The following is a 22,241-nucleotide window of genomic DNA, read 5'->3' on the forward strand; positions in this document are numbered from 1 at the left end:
CACATGGATGGCGAGGCATGACTTCTTAGCTGTCACCTGCTGCTTCGCAGCATAAGCATTAACATGAAGCAGGGTTGAATATACACTTGAGAACCCAACCCATTCACTCTGCTATGGGATGCAGGCGTTCTGAGCTTTGTCTTCACTGCTGTACCACAAGCCCATCTCGGATTGTGAGATTGACATGCTGCCTACTGCACTAGGGAGGGAGCTCCACATGTCCATCTCAAATAAAAGCAGTTGATTCTTGAAAGAAAGAAAATGACTATAGCCAAGAAGTGGTGTGACCCCAAATTGTCTCCTGCCACTTGCCAGTGCTTTTGGTTATTTTTGTCTTAGACGTTATTCTGATCTGTCTCTGTTCTTTCCCAACACCACTCTGCTCTCAAAAACTCTCCCAACCTCTTCCTTGTTGACCATGCTCACAGTTTCATCCTGACTCTAGTCCAATCTTTAGGAAGTCGTTTTGGATCTTACAGATGGCGAGGTGTCTAAAACATGCTGTGATCCATTTCGGTCTAAAAAGCTGTCCAGTAGCCACCTTCAGATAACGTCCCCACTCCTTACTGTGCCATGTAGCAGTTTTGTCCATTTTTCATTTCCTTCCCCAGTTTTTTTCATTAGCAGCATGCCTTTTAACTCTCGGAAGTGTTGTGCTTTAGACTAAACCCAAATATAAACCTTTTGTAAGCTGTCTTCTTCCTTCCGGCTTTATCTTCCAGCTTTATCTAGTGCTCAGTACTTCCTGCGCTTCTTCAACCTGGAGCCAGGAGGCTGCAGCAGTTCAAAAAATTACTGCAGGCCTGACAAGGTGTAAAGGGTTCTGTATGCCTGTTTGCTAGAAATGGGAACATATTCCCAAAAGTCCTTTCTGCTTGGTCTTTCCCTTATTGTGACAAAGATTGAGACTCGTGCCCTTTGCTGATCAAGTTCCTGCAGGAAGAATAGAACTCTTACGACTGATTGTGTTTAATTACTTGGAATAGGAGAGACACAAGGGGACAGGCAAAAATTGTGACTGCAACATCAGTTTCGTTTTGTTTTCAGCTCTGTGTGATGAGTTCTTGGAGGTTAGGGATTGTGTTGTTAAACTTCTGGGCGAAGTAAGCACCGGATGTAGTGTGGAGCACAGGGGCTGCAGAGCTGAGCAGATGGGCAGAGATGGCCTTAACCGCAGGCTGTACGACTGTTCAGATTCAACGGGACTTCTGAAGTCGAACCTTCTGAATTTCAGAGTTCCTGTCTGTCAAAGGAAGTGGAGACTACCAGCTGACCACACAGACAGCACGCACGGAGCAGTTGGAATAGTCACAACTGTGTCCTCACCTCCTTACCATGTTTGTCACCTTTGAGTTGGACCCTTCTCATGTTTGTACACACATGTGTGTGTGCTTGTGAGTGAGTGTGTGTGTGTGTGTGTGTGTGTGTGCATGCAGGGGCATAGGGGAACACCTATAAGGATGATAGAGAAAAATACACACTAAAATGTCATTTCTGCTATTGAGAAGAATTAGAATTTAGATCTTTGCTATTTGACCTAAAAAGATTATTCCAGTATAGTTTTCTACCATCCTGTTTCTAACACGGGTGCAGTGGATTACTAATAGTCTCTGAAAATCATTGAGGTACACCACTTTCAAGGCTATCATTTGGAGGAATTCATGATATAATTTTCCCCCTAGACATTCACAATGATATTAGCACATGAAGGCTTGGAGAAGACCATGAATTTGAGGGAAAAAAACTTTCCCATCATTTAACCTAGTTTTTTCCGAATTTATTTGAAAGCTAAATATGGAAAGGCTTTTGAAAATTTTATGGAAGCACGTGTTGTTGAAGAATTATTCACAGATTTCAAAACATGAACAGATTTTCAACTCTACATCAAACTCATTGATGAGAAACTCATTGAAAACAAGTATTCTCTTCTCTGTTTTGAAATGTGATTTCCTACTTTTGGCCTGGGGTTGAACATGTCAACCACTAAATCCTACTCCTTTATCCTATCCAAGATGACCAGGATGGAGATTTCTACTGCTACACATAGATTTGCTCAGCTTAATTTTCAGGATTGATTAGTAAGTCTTATTTTGAAAGACAATTTTATTTATTTGAAAGGCAGAGTTAAATGGCTGAGAGCAGGACATACTGAAATCAAGAGCCTGGGACTCCATCCAGGTGTTTTACATGCTCCGCAAGGCCCACACACCTGGGTCATCTTCAGCTGCCTTCCAAGGTGTATTTTTAGGGACTTGGGTCAGAAGTGGGGCAGCCAAGACTTGAACCGGTACTCATAAAGAATGCCAGCATCTCAGGTGTAGATTAATTCACTGCCCATAATTTGGGCCCCTAAAATGTGTTTTTCTTTTTTTTTTTTTGAATGAGGCAATTTATTAACCCAGCATGTTTGTTCTAATGTTTCTTGTTGGCAGCTGCCACCTGTCCACCGATTCTGTCCAGATCCCTCTTCACCACGATGTTCTGCCTGAGGCAAGCAGGGCCTGCCCAGCAACCTTGCCTTTGACTGTGTTGAGTGGTACTCAGCAGAGTATTGGACTTGTTGCATTGAAGAAGAAAAGGAGTTAGACTAAATAACAACTGTGCAAATATGTGGTTAGCTGTGCACATGTGCGTTGATGTAGCAATACCTGAGCTCTTATTGGAACTGGTGGAAGGTACTGAGATGTCTTCTGGTGAAGAACAGATAGGTCTCAGCAGGCCAAACAGATGAAGGTGGTAAGGAGTAGTGTGCAGAACATTTGCTCCCAGTGACTGCAAAAGGAGTGTGACTGGGTGCAGCAGAGGTCGCCCACCCTTCTCTGAGACAATGGGCACTCCTATTGTGTAGCAGCAAAGCTGCTGCTTGCAACCTTGAAATCTTGTACACCAGCCTATTCGTGCCATAGCTGCTCCATTGCCAACCCTTATGATATCCTGGGGTAAGCAATGGGACATGGCTCAAGTCCTGAAGCCCCTGCCATCCTTTTGGGAGTCCTGGATGAAGTTCTTGGCTCCTGGATTCAGTCTGGCATAACCTAGGTCATTGCAGCTCTGTGGAAGGTAACCAGCAGATGGAAGATTCTCTCTCTCTCTCTATTACTTTTTCAAACACACACACACACCACAAAATATTATTGTGAGATCATCCTTGAAAGATACACAGAAAGAGAGAGAGAGAGAGAGAGAGAGAGAGAGAGAGAGAGAGAGAGAATCTTCTAACTACTAACTCACTCTTCCAAATTCTTGCGACTGAGCCAGGAACTGCACCCAGGAGTCCCACATGAATGGCAGGAACTCAAGTGCTGCTGCCTTCTGGAGTGCGCATCAGCAGGAAAGAGGATAGAAAATGAAAGCAGGACTCGAACCTGGCACCCTGTGATGGAACACCCAGTGTCCTAACTGCTGCTTCATCTACTGCACCACAGCCCCTACCCTTATGATTTGAGCTTTGTAATGTTCTGAGAGATGATCAGAAATTGTTGAAATCCTTTGACTCTAGAAGATATAAAAGGAAATGTTGTCATCTTAAACAAACAAAACAAATGGGATCTACATAGTTTGACATGGGCAGGTTGAAAGTGTGAATGATAAAACTAAAACAGTCACCTCGGAAAGAAAAGTTGGGGGCAGGGTGGGGATTTAAAAAAGAAACACATCATTATTGTGACAGGAGACCCAGTTTTATTTTTGGACCATATTATAGTACAAATTTTTAATTGAGGTTCTCTTCTCACCACCCCATACAAACATGAAACAGAGAACATCTATGTCATTTGGCCAGCAGGTGGCATTACAAGATTCTTCTAAAAGATACAGTCAAGGATTTGACTTCTTCATAAAAGCAGTCATCAATGTATATTCGTACATTTTATGACGTTAGAAATGCACGTGATTTATTGGAAATGTTTTCACAAGATTCCTTCTCTTTTTGTTTTCACATACTGGATTTTATTTATTTTGATAAACATCTTCCTGTAAAGGAAGAAAAATGAAGCTCCCTGAGGGCTTAAAGCGAAATTGTCATCCATGCCTGTCTGTCTCTGCTTCTCTGTATTGCTTACTGCCGCCATGTCCACGGTGCTTATTCTATGTGTCACTGTCAGCCCTTATCTTATGGTTAGAGAAGGGATTTAGATGGTGCCCTGCGTGGGGAGGACTCCTCGTGTCCAAATATCTCTGCAATGCTAAGCAACCTCTCAGACTCCGGGGGCACCCTGTGCCGGAGGTACCGAGCGTTTTTGACCTTTGCAAGCAGTTCTAAGAAGGTCAGCTTTGTGGATTCGCCTTTGAAGCCGTCTGCGTGTTTCACAGGGTCTGGGGGGATTTGCTTCCCAGCATTCCTGCCTGGCTTCAGATTGGCCTCCTTTGATCCTGTCTCATTAATACATGCCATTCTGCTGTCACCAGCGGGGCTAGAACCAGAGCCCGTTTCTGTGGTGTGGGTGGAAACACCTTGGACGTGACATAGGGCAGAGGTGCCCACACTGGGGTCTCCACCCTCTGGTGGGTTCATGCACTCCTCCCCTGGGGCTTGTGGCGTCTCTTCCCCAAGGGAGGCAGCTCCATCATTTTGAGATCCGTGCTCTCTGGTCTTTGTGGAGTCTTTGGGGCCGGTGTGATGTGAAGGCGACCTCTGGGACTCGGCGTTGTGTGTTTCTGGAGTTGGGTGGGTTGCCAAGGTTCTGAGAGAGAGGAGGGGAAGGCAGAAAGGGGCATTGCATCTCACATCCAAGACCTTTCAAGCCCGGTCCGTGTGCCGTGAGCTGAGGTAGCAAGGTGGGGGAGGACCGGTCTGGCGGAAATGGGGAGTGGTGACGTGGGGAGAGGCTCTGCGTTGTCTCAGAGGGAGAAAAACAAGCGAAGGGGGTCATTGGGGAATGACCTGTTTCCTTACCTGGTCTGGGCAGCCTGGGGGACGCTGGACTTCTGTCCTGCCTGGGAGGCAAGCTTCAGGGCATCTGACCTCTTCTGAATTCCATTTCCAAAATAAGAGGAGAGCTTTTTCTTGATCATATCTGCTTTTGATGAATTAGTAAGTGCTCAGAGTTGAACTGTGTCCTCCCAGATTCTGTATATTGTAGTCCTAAGCTGCAGTACCTCCAACTGTGGCCTGATTTGCAGGGTCTTTACAGAGATCGGGGGGCTAAAATGAGGCCAATAAGGTGGGTCCTAAGCCAATATGACTGGTGTCCTTTTAAGACAAGGATATTTGAACACACACACACACACACTCACTCACACTAAACTGGGAAGACACCCGAGGAGACCGGGAAGAGAGATCTCAGCAGACTCTGGCTCAGCCCTCAGAAGGAACCAACCCCGTTCTCTACGCTTGATCTTGAACCTCTGCACTCCAGTACTGAGAGACAGTGAAGTTTGGCTATTTCATGCATCCAGCTTTTGGCCCTTTGTTACAGAGCCCTAGAAAATTAGCACAGGAAGAGGAAAGGAGTGAAGGAAACTGGGCTTTCAGAGAATCGAGGTATGAATGGCCTTGGGTCGCATTGCATATATGGTAGATCTGGTGTGATGGGGGCAGTGAAACAATGCCGTTTCCCCAGTGTGTACCTAGAACATGTTCAAGTGGATTTAGCAACATGGAAGTTAGATGTGTAAGCTGGTTATGCCCAGGGAAGCTTTGTCTGAATGTTTTAGTTGGCAAGGACAGGGTCTTGCGAAGCAGAATAATCTGGGAGTGAGCATATTGTTTAATTCACCACAGCTACGTGACCTCCTCACCACCTGTGGCATGAGGTCGCAACTGCCAACCGCGCCATTGCTGAGTTGATGTTTCATCATCACGTAGTCATAGCTTCTGTAGAGGACCAGTTTGTTTTCAAGGCAGCTCATGAGTTAGTTTATTGGAGGATGTGATTTCTACACTACTTTGCTCTAATGGGATTGAGTTCCTTAAATCTATACTGCAGAGAGAAGGCCAGACCAGGCAGACAGAACATGACCAGATGAAGGACCTAGAATTCTTTGGGATGTAGGGTGACAGTCATCTTTGGCCTCTCTTCTTTGTCTTCTTGGGTGAGGGTGTGGTTTGCTTTTGTTTTTGTTTTTCCTGGGAAAGCTTTACCCATCCTAACACGCTAAGGGAGTCGGCGCTGATTCTCCCGCCCTTAGATCTGGAGGACCAGCGAGCTTAGAAAGAACCCTGTCTCCTCTCTGACACCTGTCTTTACCTGGTATTCCCTCTGTGAATCCCAGTCCCTACACCCAGTTACGCAATTACCAAGTGTATTTGAGTGCTGACTTTGTGCCAGATCATGCACCTATAAAGGATGCTTCAGAAGATTCATGGGGGAAAATGGAATTACAAGATAAGCTGATCCGTGTGCAAAAACAAACAAGCAAGCAAAGAAAAATGTACATAGCTCTTTCATAATATGCATTTTCCATAAACTTTTTTTGAAGACTTTGGGTACTTGATGTTTTTTTTCCCTGTTGAATATATAATTAGTCATAAAGTTCTGACTAGTCATTTTTTTAGATATCGTGCGATGCCGGTTCTTCCCATTTTCTCCAACGGGAAGCCTGGTTCACCATGACCTGAACGTTGGAATTCGCTCAGGTGTGCTCTGGCTTAGCTTGCTCTCTGTCTTACCATCAGCCTTGCCTCAGAGTGAGCTTTCTAATCTTTGAATGTATACCCTCCTTACTGCCAAACCCCAGAGGAGTATTTGAAATCATCTGGGTGCTGAAGGCCATTAAAAAAAAAAAAAGATTTATGTGGCTTGGAACCAGAAAGATGAGAACTGGAAGTCTTGGAACGGAAGCTTCTGGGGGATGCAGCATGACAAAGACTATGGTTAGCAAAGCCAAATGCACCAGGCGGTGTGATTAAGCTGGCATGTCATCACAGTCAGGCCAAAGGGGGTGGGCGTTCTCCAGAGAGCAAGCTGTAGGAGTCTGCACCCCTGGTGGTACCTCCTCTCTGTCTTCTTCTTCATGTTCCTTACCAATCTCCTGGTGGCCCTGAAGACACAGGAGCATTAATACTGACAACACTCTTCCCAAGAATAAAAGCTTCCTGGCAAAGCCGAGGAGTGCTCTCGCCTTGTGCTTGCTGAGAGAGTTCTCTCCAGCCACCTGCTTGAAATGTAATCTTGTCTCTCAGTCTTTTATCCTTTTGTTTCAATTGCACTGCTCCCCCTTCAACCCTGCTCCCTGGGAAGATGTTGCCTTTCCTGCCTTGTTTCTGGAGATGGGCTACTACCTTCTTTACCCATCATGCTTTTCCTGCACTCTCCTACAGCTATCGGGCTGTTTGGTAGCAAACCTTGCTAATTCGTCGGTTTTTGCAACAAACTGTTCCTTCTGCTAGGGGTGGCCCCACCCTTTTTCCTTTTCCCCTTAGATGACGTTCCCACACTGCTGGGAGATTTTACCCAAGGCCGTTGACAGAGAAGCCTTCCATAGCTCTCATTCTCCTTTGAAAATAGCTGATTTAGCAACTAGCACCTTCTCTTGTGGTGTTTTACCATAGTGTTATGCTCCTGTTTAAACAGGAGCCCTGGAGGGCAGAGACCATGGGTTTTGTTTCATATCTACAGTCCAGACTCTTGAGGAGTTGTACCAGCGATTTATGTTTGGGCTGCAAAACACCCATCCCAGCATAATGTGCCTTGGGTGCCATCTCAGTCAAAAATATAGATCTTTGAGAGCCTCATTTTTAAACTTCTGATCCAAATAATTAAGATGAAGATTGGCCATCTGCATGTTAAATAACACACTAAGCATCATATAACTGGATTTCTGCAATGATTGCGTTAATTATGTGAAATTATTACTGAACACAGCCCCTCATAATATCAAGACTCCATAATACTGCTTCTTACCCTTCTCCCTCTTTTTACTCTCGAGGGATTTGAGGAATACACAGACAGAGACCTTGAAATCAGTCTTCTGTCTTCTGAGCCAAGCTCTTTCCAAACCACCTGGAGTGGAGGCAGGCTCCCAGCCCCTCAGGGTCAGGGCTTTCGGGCATGCTCCTGCTTGAGAGCTGGTGCCAGATCTCCAGTGTGGTTCTTGAAAACGAAAGTGGAGATCAGCCAAATGGTTTTTTCTAAGATCATTTTCTAGAATGTGAGCTTTCATTCTAAACAGGCAGACAGGATCTTGCAACTGGAGTTAGTAATCTGTCGAGTCAACTTTGAAGACTGCAGTGTCCATAAATAACCAGATATCACGAGAAAAGTTTAGGGATTTGAAATAATTTCCAGGCTAGGTAATTGCACATGTCTCTTGATTTTGTATCTATGTATTAGATGTGTAGACCTGAAAGATTTTGTATTTGATCATGGCTCTTAGATTTTCTATCACTTTTTGTTTTCCCAGGATGTGGGCCCTTTGAATAAGAAGGGATATCTATGTTTTACTGAAGTAATAGTAACATTTAATCACTTTAATGACAGAGGAAAACTAGTTTCAACGAACTGCATTAACAGTGATAACTTTCAATGAAAAACAGAAGAGGTTGATTCTTTATTGATTGGTAAATTAAATACTTATAGAGTGCTTGCTGTGTGGTAGTCCTCAAACAATATCATGAAATATCATTTCCATTTTACATGTAAGGAAACTGAGGCACTAATCTCAGAGACTTTTTTTCTTTTGTTTTGAAAGTTTCCTTTCAGACAATGGGCTAGGAGCAAGACTTGTACAGTTGTTGAATAACCAGTTGTTGGAGTCAAAAGAGAAAGATTAGGGGTCAGAAAAGGATGCAACCAGATCAGCACAGACACAGCGGCTGAAAATTTGAGAAGTGATGGTGCGAGAAGGCATATGAGTGGAATGCTTGTAAGCCTACATGTTGGAAAGCTCAGCACCCCGATTTGTGACCAAGAGGTCTTGCATTCTTGCTATCCCAGGCTCTGGAAAGGCCTGAGATGAAAATAAGCAATGGGCTTGCTGCCTCACGCTGCTCCGGCAGTCTGTAGTTGTGACCCCAGTACTGAAAGCCTTACCTTGCTGCAACCTCTGTAGTTCTCTCTGGAGCTGTCGCTGCTCCCTGGTCAGCAGCTTCACATGGTACAAGCAGATCTCCTCGAGTCTTTGCAGTCTTTGGCCCAGTATGGCTTCAGCCTGCTTGGCAGTCTTCCTCTCCAAATCAAAATGTTTGTACAGCGGTCCTTTGACCAAGTGTCTCTCCACTCTCTTCATGGTCTTGAGACCATAAAATAAGATTCCTCCAGGTGCCACAAGTAATGTGATAAAGCAAGAACAGGATGGTGGACCCTGGCTTTCAGACCAAGACCCACATCAGAAAGTGGAAATTTTTGAAAACACAACTGTTGAATCAGATGAAATCATACTGTTGAGAAACTGCCCTTTAAAGAAATGAACTTCCAAAGTGATCGGAAGGATGAAGGGCAAAGTTCCTCTTTTGAGCCTCAACCTGCTTGATAGAGAAGTGGTGATAGGAAAGAGGTTGCTTACACAGTCCGCAATCAGATTTCTGTACTGCCCAAGAGAAAATGTATGAACACCTCTTTGGGAAAAAAAGAAAGATCAATGAGTGAATAGTATCTTATTCACTCAGTGAGATAAGTCCATTCTGTTGTTTCCTAAAGGATCCCCGCACATATGTTTGGAGATTTGGGGACTTAGGGCTCCCTTCCATTTCATTCAGTCCCACATGCCTGCAATCCTACCACGTGCTAGCTGTTGTGTGGGAGTTGAGGGGTGAATAAGATGCAGTTTTTACTCTCAAGGAGTTTTTTTGTTTGAGTTGTGACGTTGACGTCTAGTAAGTCATTCCAAATCTGTACAGCGGATATCACCCAGAGTGGGAGGAAAGAGGTCTGCTGACTCTCAATAGAACAGCTTCCAGATGTGGCGCTTACGCCCTGCCAGTCCAAGATGAGCATCTGTTTAGCAAGCGGCTTCCCTGGTGCTCACCAGACCGAACATTTTGGAAGCAGGGATACAAACCAATTGTTCTGCACGAAGTTTTGGGGGGGTAATCACACAGGAAAGAGTTCAGCATTAAAAGAGAGGATAAGGTCAGGACATAACAAGGAAAGACATAGGTTATGGGATCTAACACGCATGCTGAACTTTCTGTCAAAGAACAAGGAAATAGCACTTACCTATGGTTCCCGGGCGCTCACAGTGAGAAAAGCACCTGTTTCTTTTGCTATGTAAGGTTCACTCTGGACGAATGAACTTGCGTTTCTTTAGTAAACTGGAGATTCTGCTGCTGTGGGGGATAAAGAAATGGGACCTCTGGAGAGGGCTGGGGTGAAGAACAGTGAATGCACTTGAAAGCTCTCTTTCTCTCCCACACCCTGTGGTCAGGAATGTGAATGCCCTGAGCTATGGGCACCAATCCCAGCTTTGGCGGCAGAGCTCTCAACAGCATTCAGCTTTCAACAGGAAGCCTGCCAGCTCTGAGCCCTCCCCAGAGGGACCCACACTGCTTCTTCTGGGCTGTATCCATGGGAGCTAAGAGTGAAAGCCAATAATGCCTGTGTTCTCAAGTTCTCTCTGTCTTCCCCTTTCTCTCTCCCTCCCTGTCACTTTTATTTCCTCTCCCCGGACCTTTTGATACACTTCTCTTCCCCACCTCTACGTCTACTTCTTAGAAACCAAATCAGGCCCTCAAAGAAAGCGCTCTGTTTTGTTGTCGCAGTCATTGTTGGTGTTATGATTATACACATTCTGTGCAGGAAACTAGTTCAATTACTTCACACCACTGCACACCCTACTGACACCCCTCCCCTCCAGACTTCCATACGTGTTTAGCACATCTCAGTGCTTATTGGATCTTCATTGAGATGTAGATATCCTTGGCAAAGTGTGACTTGAATAAATGTTTAATCTCGTGTTTTGGGTAGTGGCAATGGAAGGCTGGGTTGACATTGGTGACAAGACAAGACCCTGTGTGGAACTTTTCCTGTGGCTGTGGGGTTCCACTGGAAAGCAAGAAGTGCTCATGCATTCCAGGCTGCCAGCAAAGGCACCTGACAAGTCCCCAAAGCTTATTGGAATTCAGCATCTCTGGCCGTAGCTACCGCCCAGAATAATCACCCAACAAAAGGCCAGGACAGAGAGGCTTCTGGGCAATGAGAGGGGAGAGGCATCATTGCTCCTGCAGTAGGAGGTAATGCTTTCCCATGAGGTAATGCCCTCATTAACATCTCCAGAATTTAAATGCATGACGTAGGATTCTGAGACAATCACCATAGAGAACAGGGTTCCTGATGAAGGAGAGCTGGACCCAAGCTCCGACCCAAAACTTCCTGAGCTGCAGGTGGAAGACCAGCCCTAGCTGAATCTATTTGCAGCCATCACAGTATGCTCCAGGGAGAGACTTTCTAGTAAAGCTGGGATCCCATGAGTCTTTTTGAGTGAGAACTGAAAGGCGGGGTGGTGTCTGCTGACACAATGTGTGGCTGAAGGGCAAGCATAGGCCATGGTGGCCAAATCCATCCTAGTCACCCTTGGCCTTGTGATAGTGCCAGTGAGAACCTGCTGCCTGTGATATATATTTTTTTATTGCAAAGTCAGATATATATTGAGGTGAGACAGAGAGAAATATCTTCTGTCTAATAATTGACTCACCAAGTGGCCTCAACAGAGGAGCTGAGGCAATCCGAAACCATACCAGGAGCCTCTTCCAAGTCTCATGTGGTTGCAGGGTCCCAAGGCTTTGGGCCATTCTCAACTGCTTTCTCAGGCCACAAGCAGGGAGCTGGATGGGAAGCGGGGCCACTGAGATTAGAACCAGCGCCCATATGGGATCCTGGCGTGTGCAAGAAGAGGACTTTAGCTGCTAGGCTATCGCACTGGACCCCTTCCCTCTCCCTTTGAAACAAACCTGTTTCTATTTCTATACGCCTGCACATACAACACTCATCTGTGTGTGAGACAAGAACCTAGAAGGCAGATTAGAATATGCCCATGCTACAGCTAAACTAAGACATTGATTTTGTTTTCTATTTTGAGAATTTTGAAATATTACAAAAGCGAGGGGGTTGCAGACCCATAGAGGTCATCATTTGGGATGGAGGGTGTTGGGGTCGGGGCATGTGGGTGAGCTAAGTGCTTCCATCTTCCCTGCTGTGTCCTTGGGAAGGGGAAGGAAGGGGAACAGTGTGCTGCTCCTTGCTGACAGACTCCCTGAGCACCAGGGATGGAGACAGTTGTGGGATGTCACTTGAGACACCCTGAGGTGGGGAAGAATGTTCTGAGGGTGTTTGAGTGCTCTTGGTTATCCTCATGGCACCAGAGTGAGAAACTCTTTCTAAGACCTGCTGGCTCACCATGTCCACATCCGTGTGTCCAGAGACCTGGATGCATGCTGTAAAGTCTGGCCAGGAGTGTTGTTCAACCAGCTCTTCTTTCCCTCCCTTGCAGAGTTACTCCAAGTCCTCTGTTGGCACAGATGAGCTGGCTGTCTTGTCTGTCATGTGCATCTGGGTCTGCTCTCTGCTCTAGCATGGGAGTCAGCAACTGAGGTGCCCAGTCCTGCAACATGTGCTCCAGCATGAGAACACATGTTGGTGTGATCTTCCCTAAGTCATGGATTGAGCTCAGCAGTCTAGTTGAAGAGCCCTTTGAGAAGCCCCACCTGGGCTTGTGTGTATGTTGGCTGGTGCAGGGCCAGATGTGGTCCTGTCCCTGCAGCTCTCCATGCATGTACCAGTGGGTTAGTGGCCAGCCCTGCCCCAGCCCCAAATCTCAGATGAACCAGCAGGTGCTACAACATAGGCCAGCCCAGCTCCCTCCCACTGTACCATCTTGCACATGCTGGCTGGTGCTGCAATGTAATTTGGGCAACCTCAGAGAACCCTACCTGGCCTGTTTCCAGCCCCAGCTTTTGTACTCATCAGCAGGTGCTGCAGCCTAGCCTGGCCAGTCACACTGAACACCCCTCTTGTACTCACTAACAGGTGTTGTGGCCTATTCAGGGAGTCTCCAAGGACACCTACCAGGCCTGCCCTCAGCTCCCATGTGATGGTGGGTCCTGTGATCCACCTAGTCAGCTCACACTTCCCTCCCCCACTAAAGTCACAGCTCTCACCATTGGGTGCTGCAGCCTACATCAGCCTGGCCTGCACCCAGCCCCAGAAATCCTGCTATCTTTCGACTCCTCTTCCTGTCCCATTCCACCCACTCTCACGCAGAAAATTGCTTGCTGTTTGTCCTGTGACTGGGCCATTGGAGGTGCTGCAGAAAGTGTTCCTCCAGCCAGTTTTGGGAAGTTTATTAGGATTTTGTTAGTATTATGACCATTATGTCATTAGTCTCTGAGAAGTGCATAGCCACCCGCAATGGGTCTAGTTTTTCCATGTTGGTTCTTCAGTTTCTCTTTTTGTTCACATCTTCTGTTGACAGATCTGTTGAAACTGTTAAGTTTTCTTAGTACTATAGCACATGGATTCTCTTTCCTTTGAGGTAGAGAGCTGTGAGTGCCTTTGTAGTCTGTTTGGAGATCATCTACAGGATTTTGTGGGTTGATCCTGTGAGGCAGTGTTTTGGGCGCCTGGGTGGGGAGCGCTGGAGAGACGGCTGCTGGCCTCGGGTTTCTTCTTGATCTTCGGAATCAGCCTCTTCGCTGTCCTGTTGAGACTGGCTGAGGAACCTGGTCTGCTGAAGCACCCCTGATCAACTTTTTCTCCCATGGGCTAGCCATGATCGCCTTCAGCCACGCCCTGGGCACCCTGAATGTCTCCCTGCACAGGAGTGATGGAGTCCTGCGGTGGAGGCTGGTAGCAGCATGGGAGCGTTCGGCGCCTGCCTCGGCGCCAGCGAGGACAGGCCTGGCCATCAGATGTTGCATCTGAGCTACCGCTGTCAGTGGCAAGGCAATCGTGTGGGTAGTGGGGCCTAGGAGCCCTCCGGCGTGGGTAGCGCCGGGATCGGGTGCGTTTGGGCACATACTTGCTGCTCTGGACTGCGGCTCCCCCGGGGTCGGTGACTTTGGCCGCTTCCACGCCCTTCTCACCCTCTATCACGTCAAACTCCATGGTCTCACCATCCCCCAGGCTGGGCAGGTACTTGCAGGGGTTGTTCTTCTTGATTGCTGATTGGTGGACAAAGATGTCATCCTGGGTATCTTTTCTGGTGATGAATTCGTATCGGTTCTTGACGTTGAACCATTTCACTGTGACCAGCACTCCGATGGCAAGAATCTTGTTCCCACTGGCATTTGCCAGCTCTGTGAGGCCCAGGTCTGTGGTGGAGGGCTTGGGCTCGGTGGGCAGCTGCTGGATTTTGGCCGTACTGCTCTGGGTGGTGGTGATGGTGGTTGAGACTGGCTGCAGCAGGTGCAGCTCCCCCCAGGGTGTCATGGTGCCCAGGCCAGTGGCAGTGGTGGCACTGTTCAGGGCCCTCTGGGGTCTGCTCTCTGCCCTTGCTCCTGAGTCACCTCCAGCCACTCCATTGTCTTCCTTCAGGGATTCAGGAATGTTGGAATCTGGTGACTGTGGGATATGGTGGTGATACCTGCCTAACTCCTGGCCTTACCTCCTCTTGCAAATGCTCCACCTGGCTGGGTAGGGCTTGATCTTGGGAGTATTTCTGTGGCAACAGGTATCCGTCTTTCTCCTGCCATTTGGCCAGGGACTTCTGCAGGGTGGACATGATGTCACAGATAAGCTGCTGTGTTTTGGGGTCATTTTCTTTGAGCAGCTGCTCACGAGTGTGGAGCGCCTCCATTGCAGAGCAATTCGCTCCTTCTCGTGGAAGGACACTTGAAGCTTTGAGTTGGAATCTTCTAAAGCCATGATCTTTAGCTGAGTGGTGTCCAATAATTTCTCATTTTCCTCTTTTACATTTTGTAGCTCCATTTCCAGAATTGACATCCGGTCTTCGAGTTTTTTCATTGATTTATTCGAAGTTGTGTTTTTGTCTTCGTTCTTTTGAAGATTTTCCTTCAGCAATCGGAGCTGCCTAGTTTTGACTTTGAGGCAAATCTTTTTCCTTTTCACTAACTTCATTAAACTGGCTTGTTTTCTCTTCAGATCTTTTATTTGTGATGACATTTGTTTGTGTTGCGCCGCCAGTTCTGAAGTCTGGGCCAGGAACTGTGCAAGTGTCTCCATTTTATCTTGGAGGAGCCTAATAGTTTCGTCTTTGGCCACTAAGGATCGTTTTAGGCTCTTCATTTCTTCATGGAGGTCTTTCAAAGACTCCCTCCAGGTGACAGATGTTCCCGCCTCCAGGCAGTCTTCTGATGATGTGTGTTGGATGGAGGACTCTCCCAAAATTTGAAACTGACTTAAGGCATCTGCTGTGGTTGAAGAAGACTCATCACGAGTTTTCAGGATTTGGGGAACTTCCTTTCCCAACTCTGCTGGCAGTTTCTCGATGGTGTGTTTCACTGCAGTGGATGGTACCTTGTTGGCACTGGAATTCCAGTCTGTAGGATCAGTGAGGGGCTCCCTTTTCCCTCGGTCACTCAACAGAGCTGTGCCTTGTGTGGTGGGCTCTTATTTCGGCGTCTTTCTCTCGTAAGGTGTTGTTGAAAAGGCCAATAGTTTGTTCTTCTGTTCCATCATCTGGAACAGTGTTTGGAGCTCTGCCAAAAAAATTGCCATAGTCTCATCTTGATGTTCTTTGATGTGCCTCCTCAGCACCACTTTAACTACATATAAAAAATAGCTCCAAAGAGGAGCCATGGGATATCCGAGCAGTCCCAGGAAGCTGTATATGCCAGAGTGCAGGCCATCATTCCACCGGGACATGTTTGCATGCGGGTCGCTAAACGGGTCTGGACTGCTTGGAAGAAGTGTCCAGCTCTGTTGCACAGTCCCGCAAAGTGTTGCCAGAGCAAGGCATGCTGGGGCTTTATATAGGCAGCTCACAATGGGGTTGCCTGAAGACAGCATACCCAGTGTTCTGTCCTCTGCCCCTCTGAAGCCCATTGGCTCCTTGGCCCTCTTTGTACCCTTCCCCCTCCCCAGGTGAGTCTCCCACCAGGCCTGAAAAGCCCCCAAATAAATCATCTTTCCCCCATTGTGTGCCTAAGCATCAGTATTAAAAATACAGGAACTGATCTTCTGGTGCCCCCAACCCACACCCCTTCTGCGTACAGTCTACCCAGGGTCAGGGCTGATGTCAGAGCCTCAGGCCGTCCCTTGCTTTGCCCAGCCTGAGCCTCATGGGCTGTCGCCGCTGCCTGAAGGAGCAGCTCGATTGCCTGAAGCAGCTGGTCAGGCCGACTGTAGGCAGGCAAGTGTGCTGGGCTCAGGCAGAGTCTCTCTGGGTTGCTGGCAGGACGGCCTACTCGGGTCCAGCAGATCCCGAGTGGGCATCAGCCGTGCCCAAGGGCCAGTGGAGAACAGCAACAGCCTGAGCATCAAGCTCTCTGAGACCCTGGAGAACAGCCAGGTGGGCTGTTGCCTGCCCATCTCTCTCTGTTTTTAATTTGGCTAGGCAGATTTGCAGAGATAAAAAGAAACAAAGAGAAAGATGTTCCATCTACTGATTCATTCCCCAAACGGCCATGATGGGGAGCTGACTCAGTCTGAAGCCCGGAGCCAGGAAATTCTTCCGGGTCTCCTACATGGGCGTAGGATCCCAAGGCTTTGATTCATGCTCTACTGCCTTTCCAGGCCATGAGCAGAAAGCTGGCTGGGAAGTGGAGCAGCTGGATAGAAGGGATCCTGGCATATGCAAGGCAAGAGTTTAGCCACTAAGCCATCGTGCCGGGCCCCTACAAGCAACTTTTGGGGGCCTCTGTTGTCCATTGTCTTGAAAGGTTGTCGACCCCATCCTTATCCTCGGGGATGCAGTCAATCGGGGCTCCCCGCCTTGGGCTAAGACGCTGTAACTGCTGCGCCCAGAGCTGTGCAGAGGGGACAGCACTGCCTTCACACCTCCCCTGACCTGCCGAGCTCCTCTGCTCCCAGTACGGCACAATGGCCGTAGGCAGCTAAATTATTAGTTGCAAGGGTGTACCTTGGGTGGGCTTGATTGTTCTGACAGGTTGCCAGCTTCATTACACCAGAGGTGTGAAACTCTTGCCAAGGCCTGTTGGACAGTCCACCTCCAAGTGCCCACAGACCTGGGTGCTCGTTGTGGAGCCTGGCCTGGCCTGGTGTTCGAACTTTTCTTTGCATCTTTGTTTGAGGTGCTTGAAGTGTTCTGTTGGCTTAGATTCGCCAGCTGTCTTTACTTTCATGTTCATCTGGGTCTGCCCTCCATTCTTGCACGAAGGTCAAGAAGTGGCCCAGTCCTGCCACATGTGCTCCAGGATAGGACCGCATGTCTGTATCATCCTGAACTCTGTGGTTTATTTGGGGAGGCCCTGAGAAACCTGCCCTGGGAGGTCTTCAGTCCTTGGTCTTGTGTGTGCCAGCCATTGCACATTCAGGCTCAGTCTACTCCCTGAACCAGCCAACACATGTGCCAGCGGGTGCTGCTGCCACTCCCAGCCCTGGCTCTCACACAAACCTGTGGGTATTGCAGCCTAGCAGGCCTCAGGCCTAGTTCTCACATACCCTGGTGGGTGCTGCCCCCAGCTTCTTGGGACAGCCCCATAAACCCCTCCTGGCCTGCACTTAGCCTGTTTTTACGTGTGCTATTGGGCACTGCAGCCTAACCCAACCTGGCCTTCCTCCTACCCTCATCCCCGCCTGCCATAGTTTTCTTGTGCAACTGCAGGAGTTACAGCCTATTCGGGGCAACCCCTACACACTCCTTCTATGCTGTTCCCAGTCCTGACACTCAGCAGCTGTTGCTGCAGCCTGGCTTGGCCCACCCTCATCCAGCTCTTGCTAATGTGTGTTACAGCATATCCCACCATGCCCTCAGCCCCAGCTCTTGTGTATACCACGTAAGTGCAGAGGCCAAGAACTTGGGCTGTCCTCTCCTGCTTTCCCAGGCAGGGAGCTGGATTGGAAGCCCATAGACATTGCAGGTAGTGGCTTTACTTGCTGGCCTCAATGGAGAAACTGTTCAGTAAAATAACATTGGGTTGCACCATCATGGGGACCTTGCCTGCTCTGGCATGAGCGTGCGGGGATTGGGGGCTCATGCTCAGGCCTGCAGAGTGGGCCTGGGATTCATGCACATGGCTGGATCCCAGGCAGGTGAGTAAACATGTGGTGGGGGGCAGATGGGGACCCTAAGATGGCATGCTGGCAAAGTGTGCTGATGTGGTCTTGATGGGAGGCCCCTTGTTAATTCTTCCCTCTTGAACTTGACATCTGATGCTGACTGGCTGGATTCTTTGGCTCCCTGAAATGTGGGGAGGGAATGGCTCATGCCGTTGGTCAGTGCATTGGTCCCTGTGCAACCACTCAAGGCCCTGATTTTTCCCAAATGCACTAAGTGGTCGGTTCCATAGAAATGTCTGTCACTTCAATAAGACCCCGCATGCTTCTCATTCAACCAGCCTTGAGAAACCAATGAATTGTGTCTGTCTCTGTGAATTTTTTTTCTTTTTAAAAATTAGTTTATATTTTTTATTGGAAAATCAAATATGCAGAGAGAAGGAGAGACAGACAGGAAGATGTATCGAGTGCTAGCTCGCTCCCACAACAGGTGGAGCTGAGCCGATCTGAAGCCAGAAGCCAGGAGCTTCCTCTGGGCCTCCCACACGGGTGCAGGGTCCCAAGGCCTTGGGGCATCCTCCATTGCTTTCCCAGGCCATAAACACATGGAAAATGGAGCAGCTGGGCTACGGACCAGGATCCCGGTGGATGCAAGGTGAGAACCTAACCACTAGGTTATTGCACCTTGCCCATCCATTTCCCTTTTGTGAGTGCATTTCATGCCCAAAACAGTGGAATTTTCTTCCTTTGTGATAAGATTTAGTTATTTGTTTGAAAGGCAGGGTTACAGGGAGAGACAGAGACAGCGTCTCCCAGGGTCCCCACCACTCCTGCCTGCCATCCCTTCTGCTCCTCCTCCCCTGGAAGGCCAGGGCTGTCCACGAGGCCAGGGCTGTCCAAGTCTTCTTCCGGCCGCCAGGTGGCAATGCTGTACTGTGTCGGGGTCCTGTCTGCTGTCCACTGCCCTGAGAGTGCCCATTAGCTGCTGCTAACCAAGGAAAACCCCACCCCTACACACACTCCATCCAAACCCTTAGTTTCTGGGGCGAGGACTTGTGGACGCCCCTGAAGAACAGGGCTGGAATCTCATTCTCCCTGCTCTCTTCCCAAGGGGCGGTCTGCCCCTGTAGAAACGCCAGCTGACCTTGGCTTTGGGTTTGAGGGAGACCCCCAGGGCCAGAAAGAAGCAGAGAAACCTTGAACCCCGACCCCTAAGTTCACAGGGCTGAATCTGCCATCAGCTTTCTGTGTGGCAAGCTTGGGCTTAACATGCCTTCTGTGGTCTTCCGCCAGCCCACCACTGGCCCTGGGTAGGTGTCTGGCTCAGGGGTTAAGCTGGGGACACTCGGAGCCCAGACCAGAATGCCTGGGGTCAGGGGTCAGGGGTCAGGTCTGCCCTCCATGTCTTTTTCCTCTTTTAAATCTTCATTTATTTTACTTGATACGGTTACAGAGAGAGTGATTCCATCTGCTGGTTTACTCCCAAATGACCTAAACAGCCAGAGTTGGGCCGGTCCATATAGGAGCTAGTTCGAGTCCCGGCTGGTCCACTTACAATCTAGTTCCCTGCTAATGGCCTGGGAAAGCAGTGGAGAATGCCCCAAGTGCTTGGGCCCCTGCACTCACATGGGAGACCAGATGAGGTTCCTAACTGTGGCCTGGTCTTGTCCGAGCTGTTGTTGCCAATTAGAGCGTGAACCAGCAGATGGAAGCGCTCTCTCTCTCTCTCTCTCCTCTCTCTCTCTCTCGTCCTGTCTCTGTAATTCTGCCTTTCAAATAAATAGGTCTTTTTTGGAAAGATTTATATATCCAATAAATCTTTATTGGAAAGTCAGATCATATTTACAGAGAGAAGGAGAGACAGAGGAAAGGATTTTCCATACATTACTTCATTCGCCAAAAGGTCACAACAGAGGAGTTGAGCCAACCTGAAGCCAGGAGCTTCTTCCGGGTCTCCCACGTGGATGCAGGGTCCCAAGGCTTTGGGCCGTCCTCGACTGCTTTCCCAGGCCACAAGCAGTGAGCTGGATGGGAAGTGGAGCTGCCAGGACTAGAATTGGTGCCCATATGGGATCCCCCAGAACGTTCAACACCAGGACTTTAGCCATTAGGCCACCGCGCCGGGCCGAACTTCCATTTTTAAGGAAAGATTTTCTCTCTCCCATCTGGTATCCCGGAGGCTGGCAGGGCCCTATGCACCTTAGCCCTTGCTGCCCCTGGTGTATGCTCACAGGCAGCTGGGCTGGGAGCCCAGTGGGTTAGAGCTCACCGCCAGGATCAGGTGTGCAGTGTTGGTGTTCCAAGCGATGGCAAGTGCTGTGCCCGACACCTGACTCAGGGTGCTTCATCCTTCCATTGGCTCTGTTAGGAAACCTTGTGTAGCCCCAGAGTCACCCTGGACCCCAGTACCTGCCCATGGAACACCCGATCTCCCGCCTGATTAGCTGTGGCCCATCCACAGGTTGTCACCTGTGAGAGGCTTCTGTCTTTTGTCCCCGAGGCCTGCCGCTGCTGCTGCCCACTCTGACACTGGCAGCACTGGCCAGCAGCTGGCATCCTGGCTGGGCAGCCATTCTTTGAAGCCGTCTTCACCCAGCTCGGCTGCCAGGTTTCCTGGTTCCTCTCTGAGGGATCAGAGCTGGTGTCTGTGACCAAGGTGGCTGAGGTACGGGGCTCTGCGCACTGGGAGAACAGGTGGCCCTCAACGTGCTGGCCCGCTGCAGCGGCATTGCCAGTGCAGCCGCCACTGAGGTGTGAGTCACCAGGGCCACCGGCTGGATGGGCCCTGTGGCTGGCACGAGGAAGACAACGTCTTGCAGCTGGTGGAGAAGTATGGGCTGCTGGTGTGTGGGGCGGCCTCCCACCACTACGACCTGGGGGTGTCGGTGATGGTGAAGAGCGACGTGGTGGCCGGAGACGTGCAGAAGGTGCCTCCCGCGTGGTGGTGGGAGGTGTGTCCAGCACCAGCCTGGGCTGCCAAAGCCCTCCAGCCTCAACTGTTCCATCTACAGAAAGGGCCACCACTCCTGCTGTCCAACCCTGGAACAAGTCTCCAGGGGAACCCAGGACCCTGTCACTATGGTGCCCATCTTCCTGTCTGGAACATCTTCCTCTGAGTTCCGTGGAAGTGTCCATGACACCAAATGCCACTGGTATCTAGCCCTGTTTGCACCCACAAAAGTGATCCACCCCCGTGTGCATGATTGTATTCCAACAGAAAATATCACCCGGTGTACCTCCTGCATCAGTCCGAAGTTCATTGCCCATTCAGAGCTTTTCCAATCCCAGCTCCAGCTGTGCCCAGCCTCAGGACCCCTTCCTATGCCTGCAGGCAGTGTGGGGGGAGCGGCATGTGGCAGACTCGGTCCTGAAGGTTAAGGTAGAGTGCAGCAGCCTGCAGGAGGCCTTGGATGCTGCCGGGGGGCGGGGGGGAGCGACCTGGTGCTGCTGGATAACTTCCAGCCAGAGGTGAGCCCGGGGGAGGGAGGTCTCTGCTCTAGGGGAGGGGCACCCTGAGAGGGGTTCGCACCCCCTCCCGCCTTGTGTCCTGCAGGAGCTTCATCCCATGGCCGCGGCGCTGAAGGCCCAGTTCCCAAATATGGTTGTGGAAGCCAGCGGTGGCGTCACACTGGGCAACCTGCATCAGTTCTGAGAGCTTCCTGGGGGTGCTCACCCAGGCGGCTCCAGCCCTGGACTTCTCCCTCAAGCTGTTTGCTGAGGGGACTGCTCCTGTGCCTCATACCCACCAGTACTGAAACCAAAGGAGCGGATGCCAGTGGCGGTGGGCCGATGGGGCACAGTCAAGGGTGAGCCTGGGTCGACTCCTGCCCCCAGTCGCACACTGACCTCATTGATGCCTATGTCGGTTTCCCAGGCTGTAAAATGGATCTAATAAAGACTCAACCTTTTGGGTCTTTCTGGGTGGTCGTGAACACCTGGTGAGCAGCCTGGTCAGGGTTAGGAAGGGCCACAGGGCCCCCTCCCAGCTGCACACTACCTCTGCTGAGTCAGGTGTTCATTCCATGAATGGTGCTTTGCGATCACCATGAGCCGGGCACCTAAGGTCACAGAATTACAGTGGCCTGTGCAGGGAGCTCGTAGTGCATGGTAAGAACCCACAGCCAACGGCCAGAAAGAACTTTCTATAGCACATAAAACAGGACTCCTAAGTGATGAGGTGGGGGCAAGCCCTTGGCAGTGGCAGGGACCCCACCGCCACCCCGCGGCACT

The 22,241-nt window shown here is 49.5% G+C and overlaps 1 protein-coding gene and 1 pseudogene across 1 annotated transcript; one reads left to right on the plus strand and one right to left on the minus strand.

The window, feature by feature from the left end:
• Positions 1–3,726: 3,726 nt before the first annotated feature.
• Positions 3,727–9,460, minus strand: CCDC190 (coiled-coil domain containing 190). Its single transcript, XM_004589296.4, has 3 exons — positions 8,973–9,460; positions 4,895–5,015; positions 3,727–4,682 (listed from the first exon to the last, which is right to left on the minus strand). The coding sequence occupies exons 1-3, from the start codon at positions 9,166–9,168 to the stop codon at positions 4,118–4,120; spliced, it is 882 nt and encodes a 293-aa protein (XP_004589353.2). The 5' UTR covers positions 9,169–9,460; the 3' UTR covers positions 3,727–4,117.
• A 7,414-nt stretch (positions 9,461–16,874) lies between these two features.
• LOC101525201 (nicotinate-nucleotide pyrophosphorylase [carboxylating]-like) lies at positions 16,875–21,766 on the plus strand (annotated as a pseudogene).
• The last annotated feature ends 475 nt before the right edge of the window (positions 21,767–22,241 follow it).

The sequence above is a fragment of the Ochotona princeps genome, chromosome 2 (assembly GCF_030435755.1).
Source record: "Ochotona princeps isolate mOchPri1 chromosome 2, mOchPri1.hap1, whole genome shotgun sequence".
In the NCBI taxonomy this organism is placed as follows: Eukaryota; Metazoa; Chordata; class Mammalia; order Lagomorpha; family Ochotonidae; genus Ochotona; species Ochotona princeps.

What these genes read in the sequence shown, in the direction of transcription:
- CCDC190 (XM_004589296.4), bottom strand. Translation starts at nt 9,168, where the DNA reads ATGAAGAGAGTGGAGAGACACTTGGTCAAAGGACCGCTGTACAAACAT. An exon ending in ACTACAGAGGTTGCAGCAAG is followed by an intron (nt 5,016 to 8,972) that starts GTAAGGCTTTCA and finishes CATCAAAAGCAG; the next exon opens with ATATGATCAAGAAAAAGCTC. An exon ending in CCCCAGGCTGCCCAGACCAG is followed by an intron (nt 4,683 to 4,894) that starts GTAAGGAAACAG and finishes CCTCTCTCTCAG; the next exon opens with AACCTTGGCAACCCACCCAA.